The following is a 21383-nucleotide window of genomic DNA, read 5'->3' on the forward strand; positions in this document are numbered from 1 at the left end:
ATACCATGAGGCAGGATGAAAAACATCCACACCAGAGATATAGTCGAGATTATGTTGTATGTGGCTAAAGGAACTGATTCAGGCTATCATGGAAGGCTTCCTGGAGGAGAGGGACAATAGACATGAGCCTTATAGAATATTACAGCACCTATAGAAAGGGAAGTTTATTTTCATTTGCCCAAGCAGATCTCATGGAATGAGCCCTTATGAACACTAAATAGCAATTTTATGTTTTAGCCTCACTTCTGGCCAGTCAGGCCCAAAGAGCTTACATGTGTCATTTCCTTCTCTGAAACTCCACTGCCTCATCTGTAAAGTGACGGGTGTTAGGTTAGATGAATTTGGGAAGTCACTCCTGCTGGCCTGGCATTTGAACATTCTTTTGTGTTTATCACAAACAGGCAGGATGCAAAATCAGGCTGTCCTCAAAGGAGTGCATAGGCTGGAGACACAGAGAATTGTCTTAGCAAAAAGGCCTTTGAGGATTCATGTCCTTTGTGCCCCCATGGCCACAGCCCAAGCACCCCAGCTCCCCTCAGATGTCTGTCTTGGACATAGCTGCTTGCCTGGAACCCAGCACTGTATCTGACACGATAAATGTTTATTGAAGGAAGTGGTGAATGGACTATGACCAGCTTCTTAGCTAAAACTGAAACCCATCCTGCCTCCAGATCATCAGATCCTTTGGGGCTTTTCCTCCTTTTGCTGGCTCTCAGATAAGAGGGAAGATGGCTGAGAGAGCTACACTTTCAGAAATGATCTACCCTGGGGCTTCTGGTTTCTGCTGCAATCAGTAGAAAGTGGGTCACAAAACAGCTCTGCAGAGAACAGACCCTTGAGGAAAAGCCTGGATTCTGTGCCAGTTTACATTTATTGATCACCTACTGTGTATCAGTTGTCACATAGCTGAAGTCATCTAATCATGGCTTCAGAGGGGTGTACAGGAGAGTGTGAGGAATTTGAGGCTGTAAACCCCAGAGGTGCTGACTAGCTGAGTGACTTCAGGCGAGTTACCATCCCTCTCTGAGCTTTCATTTTTAATATCTGTAAGATACAAACGATCCATTTCGCCGGGTTATGGGAACGAAATGAGCACGTGGAAGCGGAGCGCTTCATAAATGCTAGTTATTATTGTTCCTCTGGGCACACAAGCCCGGTCGCCTCCCTCCTGGGCGCACAGACATGTTCATACTCCCACGTACACGCAGATGCAGAGACGTGTGCAGACGCCAGTCGGAGGAGCTCGCGGCGCATCAGACCCAAGACCGTGGCGGGGACGGTGGAGAAGCCGCGGGGTCCTCGGCTTCTCTCTTTTTCTCTCGGTTCTTTATGAATGAACTCCGGCCGCGGGTTTTATTTTTTTATGAATGGGAGCCGGAGCAGTGAATGAAGCCGGGAGCCAACCCCTACATTCTGATTGGCCTCCGTGGCTGGGAAACTCCGCCCCCCCGGCCAGGCCGGACGACTCTCCGGATTGGCGGGCGTGCCCAGCCCTGGGGTTCCATTCACAAAAGTCAATGAAACAAAGGGAAACGGGGGGCGGTGTGGCGTTGGGCGGGGAGAGTCGAGGCCGAGCAAAGGAAATGCACCAATCAGCTGCTCCCCCGGGCTCACAACTGTCTGCGGCGCCCGAAAAGCAAGTCGGTGCGCTGGGGACCCGGGGCCGGGGCCGCCTCACTCCGGCCTAGCCCCGCGGCCCTCGGTGCGGGCCCCAGGGCATGCTTGGGACCCCCCCGCGGCTCCAGCCCAGACGCCCCGGCCTCAGGTGAGGCTGCGGGAGGGAAAGGGAGGGAGAGTGTCTGTGATTCCCCGCCTCGCCTCCAACGCACACCACACTCACTCTCACCACCCGCCTCCGCAGATTCCAGGGCGGGGGTGGGAGGCTCTGGGATTCAGGATTGGAGGGGGCGCGGGAGTTGCGGGCATGCGATGGTGTGCGCCTCGCCTGCTCCTCCGCGCGCGCGCGCGTACACACACACACACACACACACGTCTTATGTAACCGAGCCCGGGTAGAGCAGGGCTGCAGAAAGCAGAAACGGAGAGCCCGGCTCCTGGGAGCAGGTGGGACCTCCTTTGGCCTTTGGCGGGAGGGGAGTGGTGGTAGCGCTCGGCCTGGCAGGCGGAGACCTCCCCATCGCCCCAGTGAGTCGGAGAAGTTTCGCAGTCGGACCCAGAGCCTTGGGACTGCCCCCTCCCGCCACCCCTCCCCGCCCCCATCGCAGCCTTCCCTGGACGGTATGCGAACGCAGCCCCCTCCCCCACCAGGTCTTGGCCCCCACTTGGGGCCCCGGCCGTGCGGCCGGAGGGAGCGGCCGGATGGAGCGGAGGATGAAAGCCGGATACTTGGACCAGCAAGTGCCCTACACCTTCAGCAGCGTGAGCGCCGCGCCGGCCTCCACGCCCGCCCCGCCCCGCACCCAGCCCCTACTCTCACCACAGCCCCCCTCCCCGCGGTCCCAGCAGAGTCCTGGGCTGCCCCGCCCCTGAGTCACCCGAGGACCCCAACCTCGTCCCCCAGACTAAGCGCCTCAGGGTGACTCGGGGGCATTCTCCCCGCTTCTCGCAGAAATCGTCCGGAAATGGGAGCTTGCGCGAAGCGCTGATCGTCCCGCAGGGGAAGCTCATGGACCCGGGCTCCCTGCCGCCCCTCGACTCTGAAGGTAAAGAGCAAGAGAGACAAACCGCGACCCTCCTCCGCCACACACACACACACACAGACACACACACACACACTGGGCCGATTCTGGAACCCCCGCCTGTTTCCCCAAAAAACTCGCCCTCCAAGGGATTCTGATCATTCTTCTTGGTCCCTACTCCCAAGGCAGGGGAGTCACCGGGGCTTGCTAGGGCCCCTTCTCTCTTACCGTCCCCTCCACCTCACCTCCAATTCCACTATTTACCCCTCAGATCTCTTCCAGGATCTAAGTCACTTCCAGGAGACGTGGCTCGCTGAAGGTGAGTAGTTTTGTGACCTTTTCTATTTTGGGAGGCTGGACAGGGGAACACTCCGAAGCCCCTGGTATTCCACCCTAAGCCCTACACTTCTCCTCTCCCTTCCCTGCCTCAAGGAGTTATCCAAGGCCCTCTCCCCAGGTCCCTTGCCATTCCACTCACCCCAGCGCCCAGCGTGGACACTTATATTGATATTTATTTTCTCTACCCTGAGCCAGGCTTGTGTAACTAGGCTTGAGGATGAATCAGACCATTGTGTGGGGTATTTGCTTATTTGAATGGAACTTGGCCCCAGGCCCATTTTCCTCGTTGAAATTTTCATTTGCAAAGTTTGTTTTGCAGAAGCTGCCAGGCCAAGGTGCGTGTTGGGGTGTTGTTGGTGGACGGGGGGGTGGGGGGAAGCAATTAATTTGTCACCTATCCTCCGGAGTTGCCCAAGCATTGATTCTTATCCCCTGGGTTTCTCCTCTTCCCAACCCCCAGCACCAAACAATTTACTGTCCAAGCCAAAAGAACAACAAAAGTTTAAATAATTCTTTTCGGCAGTCCTTTGGCACAGAGAGCCCAAGGCTCCCTCCCCAAATAGACTTGATTGTAATTCTAATAGCAAGTGTTCCTCCCTCCTCCATCCCGCTTGAATACCTCTGCCTCCAGGCAAATCCCCCCCTTCCTGTGTGCTGGGGAGTTAGCTGTGAGCTGGCTGGGGTGGGGTCCGTGGCTGGGCCTGATGGGGAAGTGGTGTGTTCAGGAGGTTTCCTGGTTGGATTCTTCAGTGCATTTTGGTGGGGCCTGAGGGTGTCGCTGGTGGGGCTGCAGGTGGGAGGGAAAATGGTGGTTTAGACAGTCTCTGAGAGGGAAGGGTTAACTACCCCCATCTTAGGGTTTATTTTAACGCTATGAAAATGAAGAAGCCAAAACACTAGGAACTCCTTTTTTGAGATATTTTGAGGTATTTTCCTTAGGATCTCCTCATCCCTCCACGCTGGGTATCTAATTTTTTTAAAGCTCAAATCCAACTACCCTGGAACTCTCCGTAGAAGCTTGGAGTAAAAAGAAAATGACCCCTGTCTAGATCCTTGGAATTAGACTAGGTCTGTCTTGCCCACTATGATAGTCTAAAAATATATATGTTGACAGAATGACTGTTTAGCATAGAGCAAGCACTCAAGACATTTTGTGGAATTAATGGCTGAATGGCTGTGTGAGTGCTGGAGGGATCTGGAGGTTCTGAGGGTATTGTGTGCATCATCCCCGACCCTGCAAGTCCTGCATGCCCAGCTCCAATTTACAGGCAGAGCTTTGCCCCGTCTCCCCATCCTCCTCCTGAGGTTCCGGAGCTGGGCTAGAGCTGAAGAACGCAGAGGTGTCAGTTTCCATGGGCTCTCAAAGACTTCCTTTCCCAGCGCCTGATTTCTCTCTGGCTCACCGGGCTTCTTTCCTTGCCTATCAGCTGAGAGTCCCCATAGTGGGCAGCTCCTAGGGCTGTGAGCTAGGGGTGGGCTGAGGTTGGCATTTTGGCAGCAGCTGGTCCATCTGTGCCTGGGTTTGAGATGGGAGGGGGAGGAAAATGCTCTCATCTCTCTATCTTGGAAGTCCCACCCCTTGGCCAGGGGTCTGGAGAGGGTACAAACGTCTGTCTGTGTCAGTGTCAGTGTCAGTGTGACAGCAAGCGTGTGTGTGTGTGTGTGTGAGAGAGAGAGAGAGAGAGTGTGTGTGTGTGTGTGTGTGTGTGTTAGTTACATGCTGCTGCCCTGTACATTTAAATCCAGTGGGTGGGGAGGTGGGGGTGGGGACTGCAAGGCGGAGGTGAGGGGGGTGGGCGCTGGGATCTCCTTGGTTCCCTCTCCTTCCTTCTGAGGGAGCAGCTCAGGTTCCCAGCTGGCGATGGATGGCCAGGCCTGAGGGGGGGATGCTGAGGCCGATCGCTCCTTCTCACTTTCTCTGCGGAGACAGATGCAGCTGCCGGGGCCCTGTCCCCCTGCACCATCCCAACACCACCCCAGCCTCCTCTCCTGTCTCTTCCCACCAGGTCAGTGACCCCGGCAACCCATGGGGAGCTTTGGGGTGGCAGGGAGGGACTAGCTTCTTTGGAAACTTGCCAGTGGTGGGACGCATTAGGAAGAATGGGGACCACAGCCCAACCTCCCTCTCTCAGTTTGGTTTTTTCCAAAGCCCCAATTTAGAGAGCAGCAGCAAGGGGGTCCTGGTAGTGTGGGTGGGTCTGCGAAGACTTAGCATTTGGAGGAGGCACAGGTTGGAGCCGGGCAGGTGTAGGGAGATTCCGATGTGCTTGCAGGTTCAGTGTCCTGTGTCCGGGCGTTGAAGGATGAGTGTGAGTGCGGCTTTATGGAGGCAGCTCATATATCCTTGGGGTTGGGTTTTTGTACACAGGGGGTAATGATGTGAGGCTAGGAGGGCGTGTCTGATTTGGGGGTGCCTGGGGTCTGTTGAGATGTTGGGGAAAGAATCAGGCTGCTACAGGGAAACCCAGGCTCAGGCAGGCTGAGCCCAATATATGTCTGGCTATAGTAAAAGATATGCTGGTTTCTTGTCGAAGGTTCCTTTCCAGGCTTGTCAGGAGCCCTGAACCCTTGGGGAAAATGACTGTGTTGTCTATTTGGTAGTAAGGGCCATTGACTCTAGGCCATGACCCCTTTGTGTGAGGCTGGGGTCTGTGGATTCCCAGAAGCCCTGTGGGTAGGTTGCTGGGATCCTTGATCCCTCTGATACTATGTGTAAAATTGCTGGAAGTGCACCATACATAAAGGTGTGTGGATTTTTTTAGGAAGAGAATGACCCATAGCTTTTATCAGATTCTCGAAGGGATCGATCTGCGCTCCCCTTTTCACAGGAATCACTGCTCCCCAACCCTCCTCCAAGGGCTCCAGTCTGTTTGCCCTTTGGATGTCCCAATCATATTTGTAGGTTAAAAAAAGACCCCATGTGTGGAGGGCGTGCATGGAGGGCACATTTCACCCTGTGCTGTCGTGCTGCCGCAAGAGTGAAGTAAAAGGAATTAGGGTGTGTGCGTCCCTGAATATGTGTCTGAGTGCATGTACACTGGTGCCTCGGCATGTCTGTGGGGAGGGATGAGGTTAATCCCCTCCCTAATCTTTCCCAGCTACAATGCCTCCTTCTCCATCTTTCTGTCTCTTCCCCTTCCTGAAGACTCCTGGGGACAAATATGTCCCCTCCACAACTAGTGAACTGGTTCCTTCCAGTACAGAGGCTGCCAGGGTGGGGGCAGGGTAAGGGACAGCGGTGGCACAATGGAGCAGAAGCTCTGGAGAATACCTCTACCCCCTTCACCCTATGACTGGATCCTGGGAAGAGGGTGACCGAGCATATATAGTGTGAGTGGCTAACCTATGGTGGGCTTCAGTGTATCTCTGTTTTAACCTCTCAATTCTTCCAGAATCCAGCTTGGGAGACCCCCAAGCCCCTCCTCTTTTTTTACTGACCCCCATTTTGAAAGGAGAGTCCCTAAAATTCTTTCTCTCTCTCTGGGCATTATGCTGTCTTGGCACTTTTCCCACCCCCTCCTTAATCATCTGCCTCTTCCCCAGAAAGATAAATTCCATCTTACTACCGGGATGGAGCTGGGGACAGACCCTGGCACAATGGCTTGGCAGCCAAGACTCAGCCAAGTTAACAAATAAATAAAGAGAGTGGTGTACACTTAAGACCAAACATGGTAATTAAAAATTCTTCTGCTCTCCAGGAACGCAAGGCTCAGTGTTCCTATTTCTATCCTGTTGACAGTCTCTGGATGACTGAGGGCCCTGGCCTACCCCTTTGGGAGAAGGCCAGTGTTTGGGGGAGGGGCTGAGCTAGGACAGATTTCTTCTGGCTCTGGGAAGAGGATGGTGCCACCTCTTTTGGGGTGTGGTCTGTGTGCTGGAGGAAGCCTCCCCCTGGACTGCTGGGCGGGAGGGGTCCCTGCTTAAACTGTCAGGCCCGAGGCAGGAAGAAAGGCAAGATGATGCTGAGGGTTCTCTGCTCTCCAGCACCAGTGACGCCAGCAGGAGATACCCCCAGCCCATTACCTCAATGGAAAGTAGCAGTTAATGAGGCCCCAGGGGTGGGGCTGGAGTGCGTCAGCCACCCCTGAGTTCTGCACCACTCTTTCCCTTGGGACCCTTCTTGCCTAGCAGGAGGGAGGGAAATGTTTGTCACTCTGCTCCCACCACCCGGCTTCCTGCCACCTTGGGGGATGTTGCCTCTGAATGGACCAGAGGGCACAGCGGGGATGAGCCTGGCTTTGCATCCCTGGGCAGATGGACAGATTTGGCCTCTTACCCTCTATCCAAATGTGCCTATTTTTAAGGTTGTGGTGGCTGAAGTGAAAGGATTACCTGAGCCCAGGAGTTCGAGGCTGCAGTGAGCTCTGATTATGCCACTGCACTCAAGCCTGAGTGACAGAGGAGACTTCCTTATAATAGATTTTAAAATGCAGATGCCTGGGCCCCACCGCAGTCCTATGGAATGGGACTCTCCGGAGGAGGGGACTGGGAATTGTGTTTTTATTTTATTATTATTATTATTATTATTATTATTATTATTTGAGACAGGGTCTCACTCTGTTGCCCAGGCTGGAGTGCATTGGTGCGATCTTGGCTTGCTGCAACCTCCACCTCCTGGCTTCAAGCGATTCTCCTGTCTCAGCCTCCAGAGTAGCTGGGATTACAGGCGCCCACCACCTTACTGGGCTAATTTTTGTATTTTTAGTAGAGATGGGGTTTCGCCACGTTGGCAAGGCTGGTGTAGAACTCCAGACCTCAGATCGTCTGCCTGCCTCAGCCTCCCAAAGTGCTGGGATTACAGGCATGAGCCACCACACCTGGCTGTAATCGTGTTTTTAACAATGCCCTGGTGACTCTTGAATCAGGCCAGTTTGGGAATGGTTGTCTTTTTGCTGTTTTTGTGCTCCTGAAAAGATGTTTGCTGGCTGTGTGTTTCTGTTTGTTCTTGCCAGCGGATTTCATGTCTCATTGATTTCTTTGGTCACTTTAGACCAAAGTATTATTATGTTGACTTGTCCTAAATTCTCGTTTAGCTGCTGGTAGCTCCCGATTCTTAAACTCCTTCTCCCTAATGCTTCTGTCAAGAAATAAACTATCTATTAATATAAGTCCATGTTTATAAACACTTGGCACCTCTGATATGTAAAGCAAATTGTTGAAGAGTATTCTTGCCAAGCAACATATCACAACCTAAAGTATCACCTGTGAGATGTGCTTTCCTGAAGAGGACCTGCCTCTAATGTTCCCTTGTGTGTGGAGAGGGGGAGCCTGCAGGGAAGGGCTAGTATGGTCAGGATCTCTTCAGTGCATGCCCTCAGGCCCACAGTGCTGACTCCTGCCAGCCTGAGGACAAACGATTATTGCATGTTTATTCATGTAGTCAAGAAATAACAGCACTGAGCATCTACTGTAACCCTGTGCTGGGTGCTGGGGCATCAGATGACAAGAAAGATAAAGCTCTTGCCCTCACAGAGCTTAACTTCCTGGTGTAGATAGACAACAAACAGGTAAACATAAATTAATATGTTCAGGTGGCAATATGTGCCAGGGAGAAAACAAAACAGAGATGCAATAGAGAGCCAGGAGGAACCACTTTGGTTTAGGGGTGGTCAGAGAAGGCCTCTCCAGAGATGTCAAAGTGAGCTGAGACTCTGATGGCCAGGAAAAAAAGAAAAAGGCAAGAAAGCATCTGGAGAAGAAGGAACAAGCTCAGCAGGTTTGAGGGCTAGAAAGGAGACCAGAGTGCCGCAGATTCACAGGCAAGGAGAGGCAGGTCAGAGAGGTAGGCAAGGCCAAGTCATGCAGAGCCTTGGAGGCCAAGGGCAAGCATTTGGATTTCATGCTTTAAATAACAGAGAGAAATGACTCGATTTCTGTTGTAAAAAGATCACTGTGACAGCTAGGTGGAGAGCAAGGGACTATAGGAGGTAAGAATGAAAGGAGGGTATCCTGGTAAGAGGCTGTGGGTGAAATCCAAGTAAGAAATGATGGAGGCTTAGCCTAGAGAGAAGCAAGAGATGGGATGTGAATTTGCATAGGCCGGGGGTGTGGAGGTTTTTTCTAGCCATCTTATACCCCTCACCAGCCATTTTGACCTCTCTGGGCATTTTATCAATCAGTTTCCCCATTGTCCAATCTGAGAGCAGTCTCCAGGGAAGGAGAGTCTAGCCTCCTCGGGCTACAGGTTCCACCGCATCACCCTAGAACCACTCTCTTCCTGGAATAATATCAGGAAGTTCTCCTTGGTGTCTACACTTCCTGCTGTGATCCATTTATTTTTGAGAGAGGGGCAAAAGTGGGCAAAGACTCTGGGATCAAGGGAGATACTTAGCTGTATAACTACCTGAGAAGCCCCGCTCTGGGGAGGCCAGAATAAGAACTAGAAATTGGAGTTTGATGTTCAGGTTAGAAGCCATGGATGAGCTGCTGCTGTATTTCAGTTTTCCTGCCTATTCCCAAACCCAGCTCCACCCATCCTGGCATCCTGGGAGAGCTCTTCAGATCACCAACCTTGGGAATCCCTCCCCTCCTTAGCTGCACATTAAAGGGATGAGGCACCTATGTACTCAGCCAGTGTCCTTTGCCTTCTGCAACGGTCCCAGTCACCAGCCTCCTGCTCTTCCACTGTCATCCTCCTTTTTTAATTTTATTTATTTATTTTTGAGATGGAGTCTTGCTCTGTCGCCAGGCTGGATTGCAGTGGTGCAATCTCAGCTCACTGCAACCTCCATTTCCCAGGTTCAAGTTATTCTCCTGTCAGCCTCAGGAGTAGCTGGGATTACAGGCGTGCCACAACGTCCAGCTATTTTTTTTTTTTTTTTTTTTTTTGAGATGGAGTCTTGCTCTGTCACCCAGGCTGGAGTGCAGTGGCGTGATCTTGGCTCACTGCAAGCTCCGCCTCCCGGGTTCATGCCATTCTCCTGCCTCAGGCATACTCCTGCCTCAGGAGTAGCTGGGACTACAGGCACCCGCCACCACACCCGGCTAATTTTTTTTGTATTTTTAGTAGAGACAGGGTTTCACTGTGTTAGCCAGGATGGTCTCGATCTCCTGACCTGGTGATCCGCCTGCCTCGGCCTCCCAAAGTGCTGGGATTACAGGCGTGAGCCACTGCGCCCGGCCTAATTTTTGTATTTTTAGTAGAGACAGGATTTCACCATGCTGGTCAGGCTGGTCTCAAACTCCTGACCTCATGATCCGCCCACCTCGGCCTCCCAAAGTGCTGGGATTACAGGCATGAGCCACCATGCCTGGCCTTTATTTTTCATTTTTTTGGACAGAGTCTCACTTTGTCACCCAGGCTGGAGTGCAGTGGCATGATCTCAGCTCACTGCAACCTCTGCCTCCTGGGTTCAAGCAATTCTCCTGCCTCAGCCTTCCGAGTAGCTGGGATTACAGGTGCCCACCACCACGCCTGGCTAATTTTTTAGTAGAGATGGGAGTTTCACCTTGTTGGGGGCTGGTCTCAAACTCCTGACCTCAAGTGATCCTCCCACCTCAGCCTCCCAAAGTGCTGGGATTACAGGCATGAACCACTGCGCCCAGCCACCCACTGTGTGATTTTATTTATTATCTAATTTTATTTTTCTTTTGAGATGGAGTTTCACTCTTGTTGCCCAGGCTGGAGTGCAGTGGCGCTATCTCAGCTCATTGCAACCTCTGCCTCCCAGGTTCAAGCGATTCTTCTGTCTCAGCCTCCTGAGTAGCTGGGATTATAGGCTCCCGCCACCACGACCAGCTAAGTTTTGTATTTTTAGTAAAGATGGGGTTTCGTCATGTTGGCCAGGCTGGTCTCGAACTCCTGACCTCAGGTGATCCACCCGCCTTGACCTCCCAAAGTGTTGGGATTACAGGCGTGAGCCACCACGCCCAGCCGCCTCCTATGTGATTTTAAATCCACAGGATCCCACTGCCTGCCCATCCTAGATATGACTGCTGTGAGCTTTAAGGGAGTTTTGTAAACTGAGGGGCGAGGCTGTTTCACTTCAGAAAAATGGAGGAAATAAAGACAAAGCATCTAGAAAAAGAAAGACTGGAATCTGCTCAGACAGGTTCTGAGAACAGTCTTCCCTCCTGGGTCTTAGTGGAGCCCAGAGGTAGAGGACACTAGGACCTAGGGTGGAGCAGCCTTTAGTCTCAAGCAAGCTTGTCCAACCCGTGGGCCTGCGGGCCACTTTCAGCCCAGGGTAGCTTTGAATGTGGCCCAGGCCCAACATAAATTCCTTGTAAAATTTCTTAAAACATTAGGAGATTTGTTTGTGATTTTTTTTTAAGTTCATCAGCTATCGTTAGTGTTAGTGTATTTGTGTATTTTATGTGTGGCCCAAGACAATTCTTACAATGTGGACACCCCTGGTCTAAAGGCTGTTGATCCTTTCTTGGCTGTTGCTAATCTGCAGAGCTGCAATAATGGAGCCTCCCAGGGGACAACCAGGGCTCCGCCCCAAACTCACCTCTGACCTCTCTCTGCAGCTCAGGTACCAGACAGTGATGAGCAGTTTGTTCCTGATTTCCATTCAGAAAACCGTGAGTAGAGGTCCCTGGGGAGAGGGTATAGGGAGTGGAGGATGGCAGGAAGTGAATCATAGGATAGAGAATCACAGGAGAACAGCTTATTCTCTCCTAAAAAACAGTGGGGTTCGATCTCAAAGACCAAGGCAATAACTGGAATGAAAACCTTGGTTGAAATCTGGGGCTTGCCATGTTCTTGCTGCGTGACCTTAGAGCAGACACTATCCCTCTGGTTCTCCGTTGCCTTATATCTGAAGTTAGGGGCCTGGGCCAGTTCAGCAGAGTCCACTTCTAGTGTTTTTGTTTGTTTGTTTGTTCTTCCCCCCAAGACAGAGTCTTGCTCTGTCACCCAGGCTGGAGGAGTGCAGTGGCACGATCTTGGCTCACTGCAACCTCCGCTTCCCGGGTTTAAGCGATTCTCCTGCCTCAGCCTCAGGAGTAGCTGGGATTACAGGCACGCACCACCACACCCAGCTAATTTTTGTATTTTTAGTAGAGGTGGGGTTTCACCATGTTGGCCAGGATGGTCTCAAACTCCTGACCTTGTGATCCGCCCACCTTGGCCTCCCAAAGTGTTGGGATTACAGGCGTGAGCCACTGCGCCCGGCCCCAGTTCTAGTATTCTAAGTCACCTTCATAAACTGGGGACAATTTTACCTCCCAAGAGACATTTGGTAATATCTGTAGACATTTTTGGTTGTCACAATTGAGGGTGGGGTGCTACTGCTGTCTAGTGGATAGAGAGGTCAGGGATACTGCTAAAAGCATTCTATGATGCTCAGGACAGCTCCTTACAATATATTAATAAAACACTATCTGGCCCACATGTCAGTAGTGCCACTGTTGAGAAACCCTGCTTTAGGCTGGGTGTGGTGGCTCACGCCTGTAATCCCAGCACTTTGGGAGGCCGAGGCGCGTGGATCACATGAGGTCAGGAGTTTGAGACCAACCTGGCCAGCATGATGAAATTCTGTCTTTACGAAAATACAAAAATTAGCTGGGCATGGTGGCGTGTACCTGTAATCCCAGCTACTCAGGAGGCTGAGGCATGAGAATCGCTTGAACCTGGGAGGCGGAGGTTGCAGTGAGGCAAGATTGAGCCACTGCACTCCAGCCCGGGTGACAGAGCGAGGCTCCATCTCAAAAAAACAAAAACCAAAAAACAAAGGAACCCTGCTTTAATGTCAGATACTTTGCTGTCAACTTTCTTCACCAGTGAAACAGAATGGGGCACAAAGAATCAAAAACAGCAGAGAATAGTTGGTTACAAACAGGGCATTTGACTGGACTGCGGTTAAAACTGAATCTCACTCACACTGGCTTGGAACCAACTCTTTGCTGCTCAGCCTCATGGCCAGAATTTGGGAACCCTGCAGGGGCCACAGGGAAGGCCAGTGTTCTTCACAGATAGTAGGAGCATGTGTAATTATACAGATGCTCCTACACAGATAGTAGGAGCATGTGTAATGTTAGTCAGCTGACATTCAAGTGGGCCAATATTCAACCTCAACCAGAAAAAGAAAGATTATTTTATTTGTTTATTTAGAGACAGAGTTTCTTTCACTCTTGTTGCCCAGGCTGGAGTGCAATGGCGTGATCTCGGCTCACTGCAACCTCTGCCTCCCAGGTTCAAGCGATTCTCCTGCCTCAGCCTCCCAAGTAGCTGGGATTATAGAGATGTGCCACCACGCCCGGCTAATTGTTTTGTATTTTAGTAGAGATGGGGTTTCTCTATGTTGGTCAGGCTGGTCTCAAACTTCTGACTTCAGGTGATCCACCTGCCTCGGCCTCCAAAAGTGCTGGGATTACAGGCGTGAGCCACTGCGCCCAGCCAAGAAAGATTCTTTATATCCTCAAATAAGAAAACATGTTGCTCCCTTGGAATTTTCCAGGGCACTCAGGAAAACTACAGGCCCTAGGTTGGAGGTGCTCACTCCTTGAAAGTGTTTTCTGGGGCCTGGGGTTGCATTACATGTTTTTGTTTCGTTTCTTTTTGAGACGGAGTCTCGCTCTGTCACCCAGGCTGGAGTGCAGTGGCATGATCTCGGCTCACTGCAGTCTCCGCCTCCCAGGTTCAAGCAATTCCCATGCCCCAGCCTCCTGAGTAGCTGGGACTACGGGCATCCACCACCATGCCCGGCTAATTTTTTTTTGTATTTTTAGTAGAGACGGGGTTTCACCATGTTGGCCAGGCTGGTCTTGGACTCCTGCCTCCCAAAGTGCTGGGATTACAGGTGTGAGCTACCGTGCCCAACCTAAATGTTGAACTTTAGATGGTTTATTTGGTTAATAATCAGACACTAGTCTGATGTATAAACTAGACATAATGTAAATAGCCAAAATGTTCTTGTCTCACTGCGGATCTCAGAAAATTGATACCCAGAGAGGGAAGGAGGCTGTACCAGTCACCCAGCTGGTCCTCAAAGCTCAGAAGGTATCAGAAGCCCTGCCTGCCTCTTGTGTGACAGGCTCTGGCCTTGCTCTGCCCCCTCTACCCCCACAGTAGCTTTCCACAGCCCCACCACCAGGATCAAGAAGGAGCCCCAGAGTCCCCGCACAGACCCGGCCCTGTCCTGCAGCAGGAAGCCGCCACTCCCCTACCACCATGGCGAGCAGTGCCTTTACTCCAGGTGAGCCCCAGCCTGGACCTGGTGAAGGGTAGGAGAAGGGTTCCTGAGGAGGGAGGCAGGGGGCACCCATGAGCAGAGGTAGCAGCTGAGATGCAAGTTAGACAACAGAAAGGATTTTCTAGCTCCTGTAAGGAAGCAATACAGCTAAGGATTTCCTCTAATTAGTCAGATGGAAAACGCAGCAGAGGGCCTCAGGAATACATACTGAGGCCAGAGCAGATTCTGTTTCCACCGAGAGGCCCACTGTCCCACCTAAACCATTGCTCTGAGCAACGAATCCCCCCTGTATGAATCCCAGGGGTTCAAGACCAGCCTGGGCAACAGAGGGAGACTGTCTCTGAAAAAAAAGAATTGGCTAGGGCTGAGTCTGTGGCTCCTGCCATTCCCTTCTCAGCCCCCTCTATGCTTCCTTCTCCTGTAATCCCTGTGACCTCGCTTTCCTAGGAATGAAGGGTTCAAAGATGCTTGCCAGCTTCTCCGCCCCCTCACCCCTGTCTCCTTCTCAACTCCAGTGCCTATGACCCCCCCAGACAAATCGCCATCAAGTCCCCTGCCCCTGGTGCCCTTGGACAGTCGCCCCTACAGCCCTTTCCCCGGGCAGAGCAACGGAATTTCCTGAGATCCTCTGGCACCTCCCAGCCCCACCCTGGCCATGGGTACCTCGGGGAACATAGGTAAGGAGACAGGGAAACCCACTGCTCATGGGCCCAGGTGTTTTCTCTTCAGTTCCTGAGTGTTCTCCATAAAGACTTGAGCTGTGGGGTGGTAGAGGCGGGGGGCGGCGGAATAGAGAGGGAGAAATACTGACACCCCAACCCCCTACCACCCATTCCAGAGCCCACTCTAAAAGCCTAGGAGTAACAGGCTCGAGGAAGGATTAATTTAAAGTTCTCTTCTCTTCCTTCTCCATCCAACCACATCCAGCTCCGTCTTCCAGCAGCCCCTGGACATTTGCCACTCCTTCACATCTCAGGGAGGGGGCCGGGAACCCCTCCCAGCCCCCTACCAACACCAGCTGTCGGAGCCCTGCCCACCCTACCCCCAGCAGAGCTTTAAGCAAGAATACCATGATCCCCTGTATGAACAGGCGGGCCAGCCAGCCGTGGACCAGGGTGGGGTCAACGGGCACAGGTACCCAGGGGCGGGGGTGGTGATCAAACAGGAACAGACAGACTTCGCCTACGACTCAGGTAAGAGACTGGGGTGGGGCAGGGTGGCATGTGATCAAGTGAAGAGTTCAGTTAAGCCCAGAATGTCTCCCGAGTTTTTTTACACTGCTGTTTACCATTTCATATATCCAACCCACCCACCCACCTTTTTTCTTCATAATTTCAAAAGAATTGTTATTTTTCTTTTCTTTTTTTTTTTTTTTTTTTTTAGACGGGGTCCTGTTCTGGCCCAGGCTAGAGTGCAGTGGCACGATCTCTGCTCACTGCAACTTCTGCCTACTGGGTTCAAGCGATTCTCGTGCCTCAGCCTCCGGAATACCTGGGATTACGGGCACCAGCCACCATGCCCGGCTAATTTTTGTATTTTTAGTAGAGATGGGGTTTCGCCCTGTTGGCCAGGATGGTCTCGAACTCCTGACTTCATACGATCCATCGTCTCGGCCTCCCAAAGTGCTGTGATTATAGGCATGAGCCACCTCACCCGGACAAATTGTTACTTTTCAATGAGCAAACCTATATTCAGATTAAAAGATAAGGAGGGCCCCCCGGGCATGGTGAGTCATCTGTAATCCCAGCACTTTAGGAGGCCATGGCAGGAGGATGGCTTGAGCCCAGGAATTAGTTCAATGCCAGCTTAGGCAACAAAGTGAGACCCCGTGTAGTAAAACAAAACTAAAATAAAGGGGGATGTAGATCCTGCCCTCGGGTAGCTTGTGACTTAATAGGAAAGTTAAGGCATTTATTTCTATTTAACAGGTGTTTGAGGTTTTAATTACCTATTAAGACCAAACTACTGTGACAGAAACATGAGTGTGCAGAGTTGGGAAATACAAAGATGAATAGGATGTGTCTGGTCCCTGTCCCCACAGAGGCTTAAAAATACAAAGGGATTTGAATGAAGAGAAACATGAATTTGAAACTAGCCAGGCTCATGGTTCTTGCTAGTTCTCAGTAGGAGGGCAGGGTTTTGTTGTTTTGTTTTGTTTTGTTTGGTTTGGTTTGAGACGGAGTCTTGCTCTGTTTGTTTTGAGACGGAGTCTTGCTCTGTCGCCCAGGCTGGAGTGCCACCGGGTTCAAGCGATTGTCATGCCTCAGCCTCCCGAGTAGCTGGGGTTACAGGTGCACATCACCACGCCCAGCTAATTTTTGTATTTTTAGTAGAGATGGGGTTTCACCATGTTGATCAGGCTGGTAGAAGCACAGGTTAATATGTGGTTTACACATCCTGTTTGAGCCTCCCGGTTGATGTATGCCCTGGCCAGAGGCTGGGCACTGGAAGTAGGGGCTTTAAATTCTAGTTCCACCTGGCTGTTAACTGGAGTGAGATGCACTCACCTATGTTCATAAATAGCTATAGTTCAAAGCCCCAAGGGCCGAAGGAGGGCCAGTCCCAGGAAGGGTCCAGAAAACCCTGCCTTTTCTTCTTTCCTCCTGGCTTTTGTTACATTAGTAGTCCTAGACCTAGATCTGAGTTTATTAGAGTAGGCCCAGAGCTAGCTAGAACTTTAGAATTTCCCTTTTTGTGGTGCCCACAACCGTTCAAGGGCAGGGGGATGAACCACAACCCCCCCAGGCTGTCCAACTGAGAACCGGATGGTGCTCCTGTCCTCAAATCCAGGGCATAAGCCTGAGCCAGGCTTGGCAGTGAGCTGGGGAGAGGAGGAGGGAGGCACTCTTGCTGCTGACCTTCAAAGGCTGTAGACCGGAGGGGATTGTGTTACATGCCCTTGAACTCCTGCCCCTCCCCCCAGCTACTCCTGAATGGAGTCAGGAATTTCATTCACAAAATGGAGGCATGAATGAGCCCACCCTCCCGCCTCCTCCCGGAGGTGTCATGTTTCACCATCTTCTCATTCATAGGTGGGAGTGGAGTGAGGGGAGGGCGGGAAGGGGTTGGAACTTGAACGGGTGGCTTCACACAGCTGCCTCCCCGATGTGGAGTGGGGAGGTTCCTATCCTATGGAATGGAATGAAATGAAGTGGAATGTGCTCTGTTAGACCTGAAAAAACAAGGCCCAGTGCTCACTGCCTCTTCCCCAGGTGCATGCAGGCGCGCACGCTCTCAGTTTCTGTCACACACACACACACACACACACACACACACACACACACACACACACAAACACGTGCACAGGGCTGGGAACCTGACCTGCTGACCGGACATTTTTGTCCATTCTGAGGGAGTCTTAGGCGTGGACACCGAACCCTTTCCCCGGACGTTCATCTCACCCTTCCTCCTCCCCCTGAACTCGCAGGAAACAGCTGCTCCCTGGCAGCTTGGGCCCTGCAGAACAGTTTGCCCAGCCCCCGCTGCTGCCTTCCATGGCCTCAGCCCCAGCCCTCAAGTTGAGGAGGGGTTCCAGTGTCACACTCCCTCTGGGTGAACTTTCCCTGGGATTTTGTGGTTGGCAGGCAACCTGGGCAAGGAACAGTCACCAGGAAGCAGGCTGGAAGGAAGAACTTCTTGAATGTGGATAGGACTTCCTTTTCCCCTGCCCTCCAGCTCCACCCCAAGCCACCTCTCACATCACCCTTTCTTCCCCCACAGATGTCACCGGGTGCGCATCAATGTACCTCCACACAGAGGGCTTCTCTGGGCCCTCTCCAGGTGACGGGGCCATGGGTAAGGCAGCCCCCCCTTCCCCTGCCAAGCCCTCCATGTTGGGGGAGGGAGCGCTGCCATGGGGGAGGGTCTCCCTGGCCAGGAGTCCCTCTGGATTCTCTGGGGTCTCATCGGTGAACCCCCAGATCTGAGCAACCCCCAACTTCCTCCACAAGGCTATGGCTATGAGAAACCTCTGCGACCATTCCCAGATGATGTCTGCGTTGTCCCTGAGAAATTTGAAGGTCAGAGAAGTGACTGTTCAAGGGAGGGTCAAGGTCTTATCACGCTGTGTCCCTGCAGGAGTCACATCACGTTTCATTGTTGCAAGAGGGTGGGACCCATAGAAAAGTACCTGGGGAGACCCCTTCAAGAAATCCCTGCGGTGGGAGGCGGTTGCTTGGGGGACCAAAAGACACAAACCCCACACCTCCTATTTTCGTGTTCCCCAGGAGACATCAAGCAGGAAGGGGTTGGTGCATTTCGAGAGGGGCCACCCTACCAGCGCCGGGGTGCCCTGCAGCTGTGGCAATTTCTGGTGGCCCTGCTGGATGACCCAACAAATGCCCATTTCATTGCCTGGACGGGCCGGGGAATGGAGTTCAAGCTCATTGAGCCTGAAGAGGTGGGCCTCTTGGATGTCCCCAGCCCTCCTTTCCAAAGTTTACGGCTCGGAGGTGGGAGAACCTGGGAAATGGTGGCACGTGCTTCCACCATGATTCTTGCTTTACCTAACCTGAATTCTTGCCAAGCCTAAGTTTGTGGGCTGATGCTTTGTTGCAGGGCTAGCTTAGCACTTTGCACCAAGAATCTCAAGTGCTCTTTCTGACCTTACCCCCATTTTTTCCTCTGCCAAGGTAGCATCTCTACCCCAAAACTGTTTTGTCCCCAGGTCGCCAGGCTCTGGGGCATCCAGAAGAACCGGCCAGCCATGAATTACGACAAGCTGAGCCGCTCGCTCCGATACTATTATGAGAAAGGCATCATGCAGAAGGTGGGGGCTGTGGGTCTTGGGACAAGGTGGTGGGGTGCAGTGGCTGTGAGAAGCTGATTGGGGAGAGGGTCAGCAGAGCAATTCTCAGCAACTTTGTCGGATCAGATAATGAGTCAGTCAGAGACAAGAAATTGTGGAGAATCCCAAGGTTCTCCTCTCCCAAAAAAGTGCAACACTGTAACTGAGAAGCCCAAGCATGGAGAAGTTGGGATGAAAAAGGAATAAGAACTGTGAAGGGAGAGTCAGCTTCTCAGGGGAACCAGCATAGGAGAGAAACGCCCCGAGCATCTGCCTGTACTGGTAGAAGGGCCGCATTCCCCACTCCCCCACCTTACCCCATACAAAGGCTGGGCGGCTAGCCAGGCTGACCAGACCTCTCTCCTCACAGGTGGCTGGTGAGCGTTACGTGTACAAGTTTGTGTGCGAGCCCGAGGCCCTCTTCTCTTTGGCCTTCCCGGACAATCAGCGTCCAGCTCTCAAGGCTGAGTTTGACCGGCCTGTCAGTGAGGAGGACACAGTCCCTTTGTCCCACTTGGACGAGAGCCCCGCCTACCTCCCAGAGCTGGCTGGCCCCGCCCAGCCGTTTGGCCCCAAGGGTGGCTACTCTTACTAGCCCCCAGCGGCTGTTCCCTCTGCCGCAGGTGGGTGCTGCCCTGTGTACATATAAATGAATCTGGTGTTGGGGAAACCTTCATCTGAAACCCACAGATGTCTCTGGGGCAGATCCCCACTGTCCTACCAGTTGCCCTAGCCCAGACTCTGAGCTGCTCACCGGAGTCATTGGGAAGGAAAAGTGGAGAAATGACAAGTCGAGTCTCAAAAACTCCCCTGGGGGTTTCACCTGGGCCCTGGAGGAATTCAGCTCAGCTGCTTCCTAGGTCCAAGCCCCCCACACCTTTTCCCCAACCACAGAGAACAACAGTTTGTTCTGTTCTGGGGGACAGAGAAGGCGCTTCCCAGCTTTATACTGGCAGGAGGGTGAGGAGGTTCACTGAGCTCCCCAGATCTCCCACTGTGGGGAGACAGAAGCCTGGACTCTGCCCCATGCTGTGGCCCTGGAGGGTCCCGGTTTGTCAGTTCTTGGTGCTCTGTGTACCCAGAGGCAGGGGGAGGTTGAAGAAAGGAACCTGGGATGGGGGGTGCTGGGTAGAAGCAGAGAGGGATGGGTTCCTGCTCCAAGGGACCCTTTGCCTTTCTTCTGCCCTTTCCTAGGCCCAGGCCTGGGTTTCCACTTCCACCTCCACTACATCTGCCAGACCTTAATAAAGGCCCCACTTCTCCCATTAGTTCTCCTGTGTCCTCTTTGCTGCCATGTGGGAACAGACCTGGGGGTAGAAAGAGCTCTGGCCTTAAAGCAGAGCTGATTGGTTTGGGGCCAGGCCCTGACGCTTAAATCCCCATGTGGATTTGAAAAAAGGCAGTTCACCTGACTGTTTCTCTTCTGAAAAATGGGCTTAATGATACCTGCCCTTCCCCCTTCCCAGCATTACTGTGTGAGGATACAGAAATAATGGACAGTGGGTGCTTGATAACCTGGACAGGCACCCCTTGTGCACTTTGGGCCTGCTTCCGGCAGCAGTCTCCCTGCCTCTGCGGGCGGGTCAGGTGGGCTACTGAGTGGCAAGGTTCTCCCCCTCCTGGGACTCCCTCAGACAGGGTTTTGGTCTTTGGTTTCTGTGATCCCAGTTGTTCCCATGACCCTGCTGCCCCACGTAGACCCCAATTGCATGTCCTCCATCCTACCTCAGCTCTAGGTTGCTACTTTTGCTGGGGTTGGGGACAAGTGTTTGGGGACAAGTGTTTGTCTGGAGAATGGGGCAAAGGAGAAAGGCTCCCAGGCCAGATGGTACAGAGAGAGGCTAGAGCAGGCCCTGGATTCTGGCCAGTGGAGATTAGATCTTCGGGGGAGTGGGAAACACCTAGATTCTCCTTGCCCAAATTTGGGAGAGATCAGAGTCCTGAGGCTGAGTTTTTTGGGGGTAGGTAAAAATGGCAAAGCGGACAACATGGTGACACCTATGGAGAAAGTATGACCGAGATGTGACAACAGGTGGGAGGGGCAGAATGGGTGGTTCTAGAGCCAGCTCCTATGTAAACTGCTGCCCAGGAGACATGCTCAGGTAAAAACCGGTGCTCTCCTGTTAAATAGAAACTGCAGCTGTGCTGAGGTTGGACCAGCCCAACTCTGTTCATGTCTCACATTGGCCCAGCACCAACCTGAGACTATCCCTTGCAGGAAGGGATGCTCCTCGACCACTACCCACAAATAAAAAGCAACATTACTTCTTCCTAGAAACACAAAATATCTATGTACTGACACTATTTAGTGCAAGAAACAGAAAAATTTAAGAACAGGTTTTAGGCCGGGCTCGGTGGCTCACGCTTGTAATCCCAGCACTTTGGGAGGCCGAGGCGGGCGGATCACGAGGTCAGGAGATCGAGACCACGGTGAAACCCCGTCTCTACTAAAAAATACAAAAAATTAGCCGGGCGTGGTGG

The 21383-nt window shown here is 52.4% G+C and overlaps 1 protein-coding gene across 3 annotated transcripts; it reads left to right on the plus strand.

Annotated features, from left to right (window-relative positions):
- The first annotated feature begins 1614 nt into the window (after positions 1 to 1614).
- ETV4 (ETS variant transcription factor 4) lies at positions 1615 to 20170 on the plus strand. Of its 3 annotated transcripts, XM_030799663.1 has the most exons (13): positions 1982 to 2064; positions 2269 to 2379; positions 2570 to 2663; positions 2911 to 2958; positions 11451 to 11504; positions 13993 to 14119; positions 14632 to 14793; positions 15044 to 15309; positions 17837 to 17911; positions 18067 to 18135; positions 18343 to 18515; positions 18783 to 18884; positions 19273 to 20170. In XM_030799663.1, exons 2-13 carry the CDS (start codon positions 2320 to 2322, stop codon positions 19495 to 19497), a joined length of 1455 nt encoding a protein of 484 aa, XP_030655523.1. In that variant the 5' UTR covers positions 1982 to 2064; positions 2269 to 2319; the 3' UTR covers positions 19498 to 20170. The 3 variants fall into 3 exon arrangements, with proteins under 3 accessions (XP_030655524.1, XP_030655523.1, XP_030655525.1); XM_030799664.1 differs by lacking the exons at positions 1982 to 2064; positions 2269 to 2379 and adding an exon at positions 1615 to 1765 and having other exon boundaries at positions 19273 to 19515; XM_030799665.1 differs by lacking the exon at positions 2269 to 2379 and having other exon boundaries at positions 2032 to 2064; positions 19273 to 19515.
- Positions 20171 to 21383: the final 1213 nt, after the last annotated feature.

The sequence above is a fragment of the Nomascus leucogenys genome, chromosome 19 (genome assembly GCF_006542625.1).
Source record: "Nomascus leucogenys isolate Asia chromosome 19, Asia_NLE_v1, whole genome shotgun sequence".
Classification (NCBI taxonomy): Eukaryota; Metazoa; Chordata; class Mammalia; order Primates; family Hylobatidae; genus Nomascus; species Nomascus leucogenys.

Coding starts and splice junctions, on each gene's coding strand:
- ETV4 (XM_030799663.1), top strand. CDS start 2,320: ATGGAGCGGAGGATGAAAGCCGGATACTTGGACCAGCAAGTGCCCTAC. Junction 2,959..11,450: donor GGAGACGTGGCTCGCTGAAG/GTGAGTAGTTTT, acceptor CTCTCTCTGCAG/CTCAGGTACCAGACAGTGAT. Junction 15,310..17,836: donor AGACTTCGCCTACGACTCAG/GTAAGAGACTGG, acceptor CTTCCCCCACAG/ATGTCACCGGGTGCGCATCA.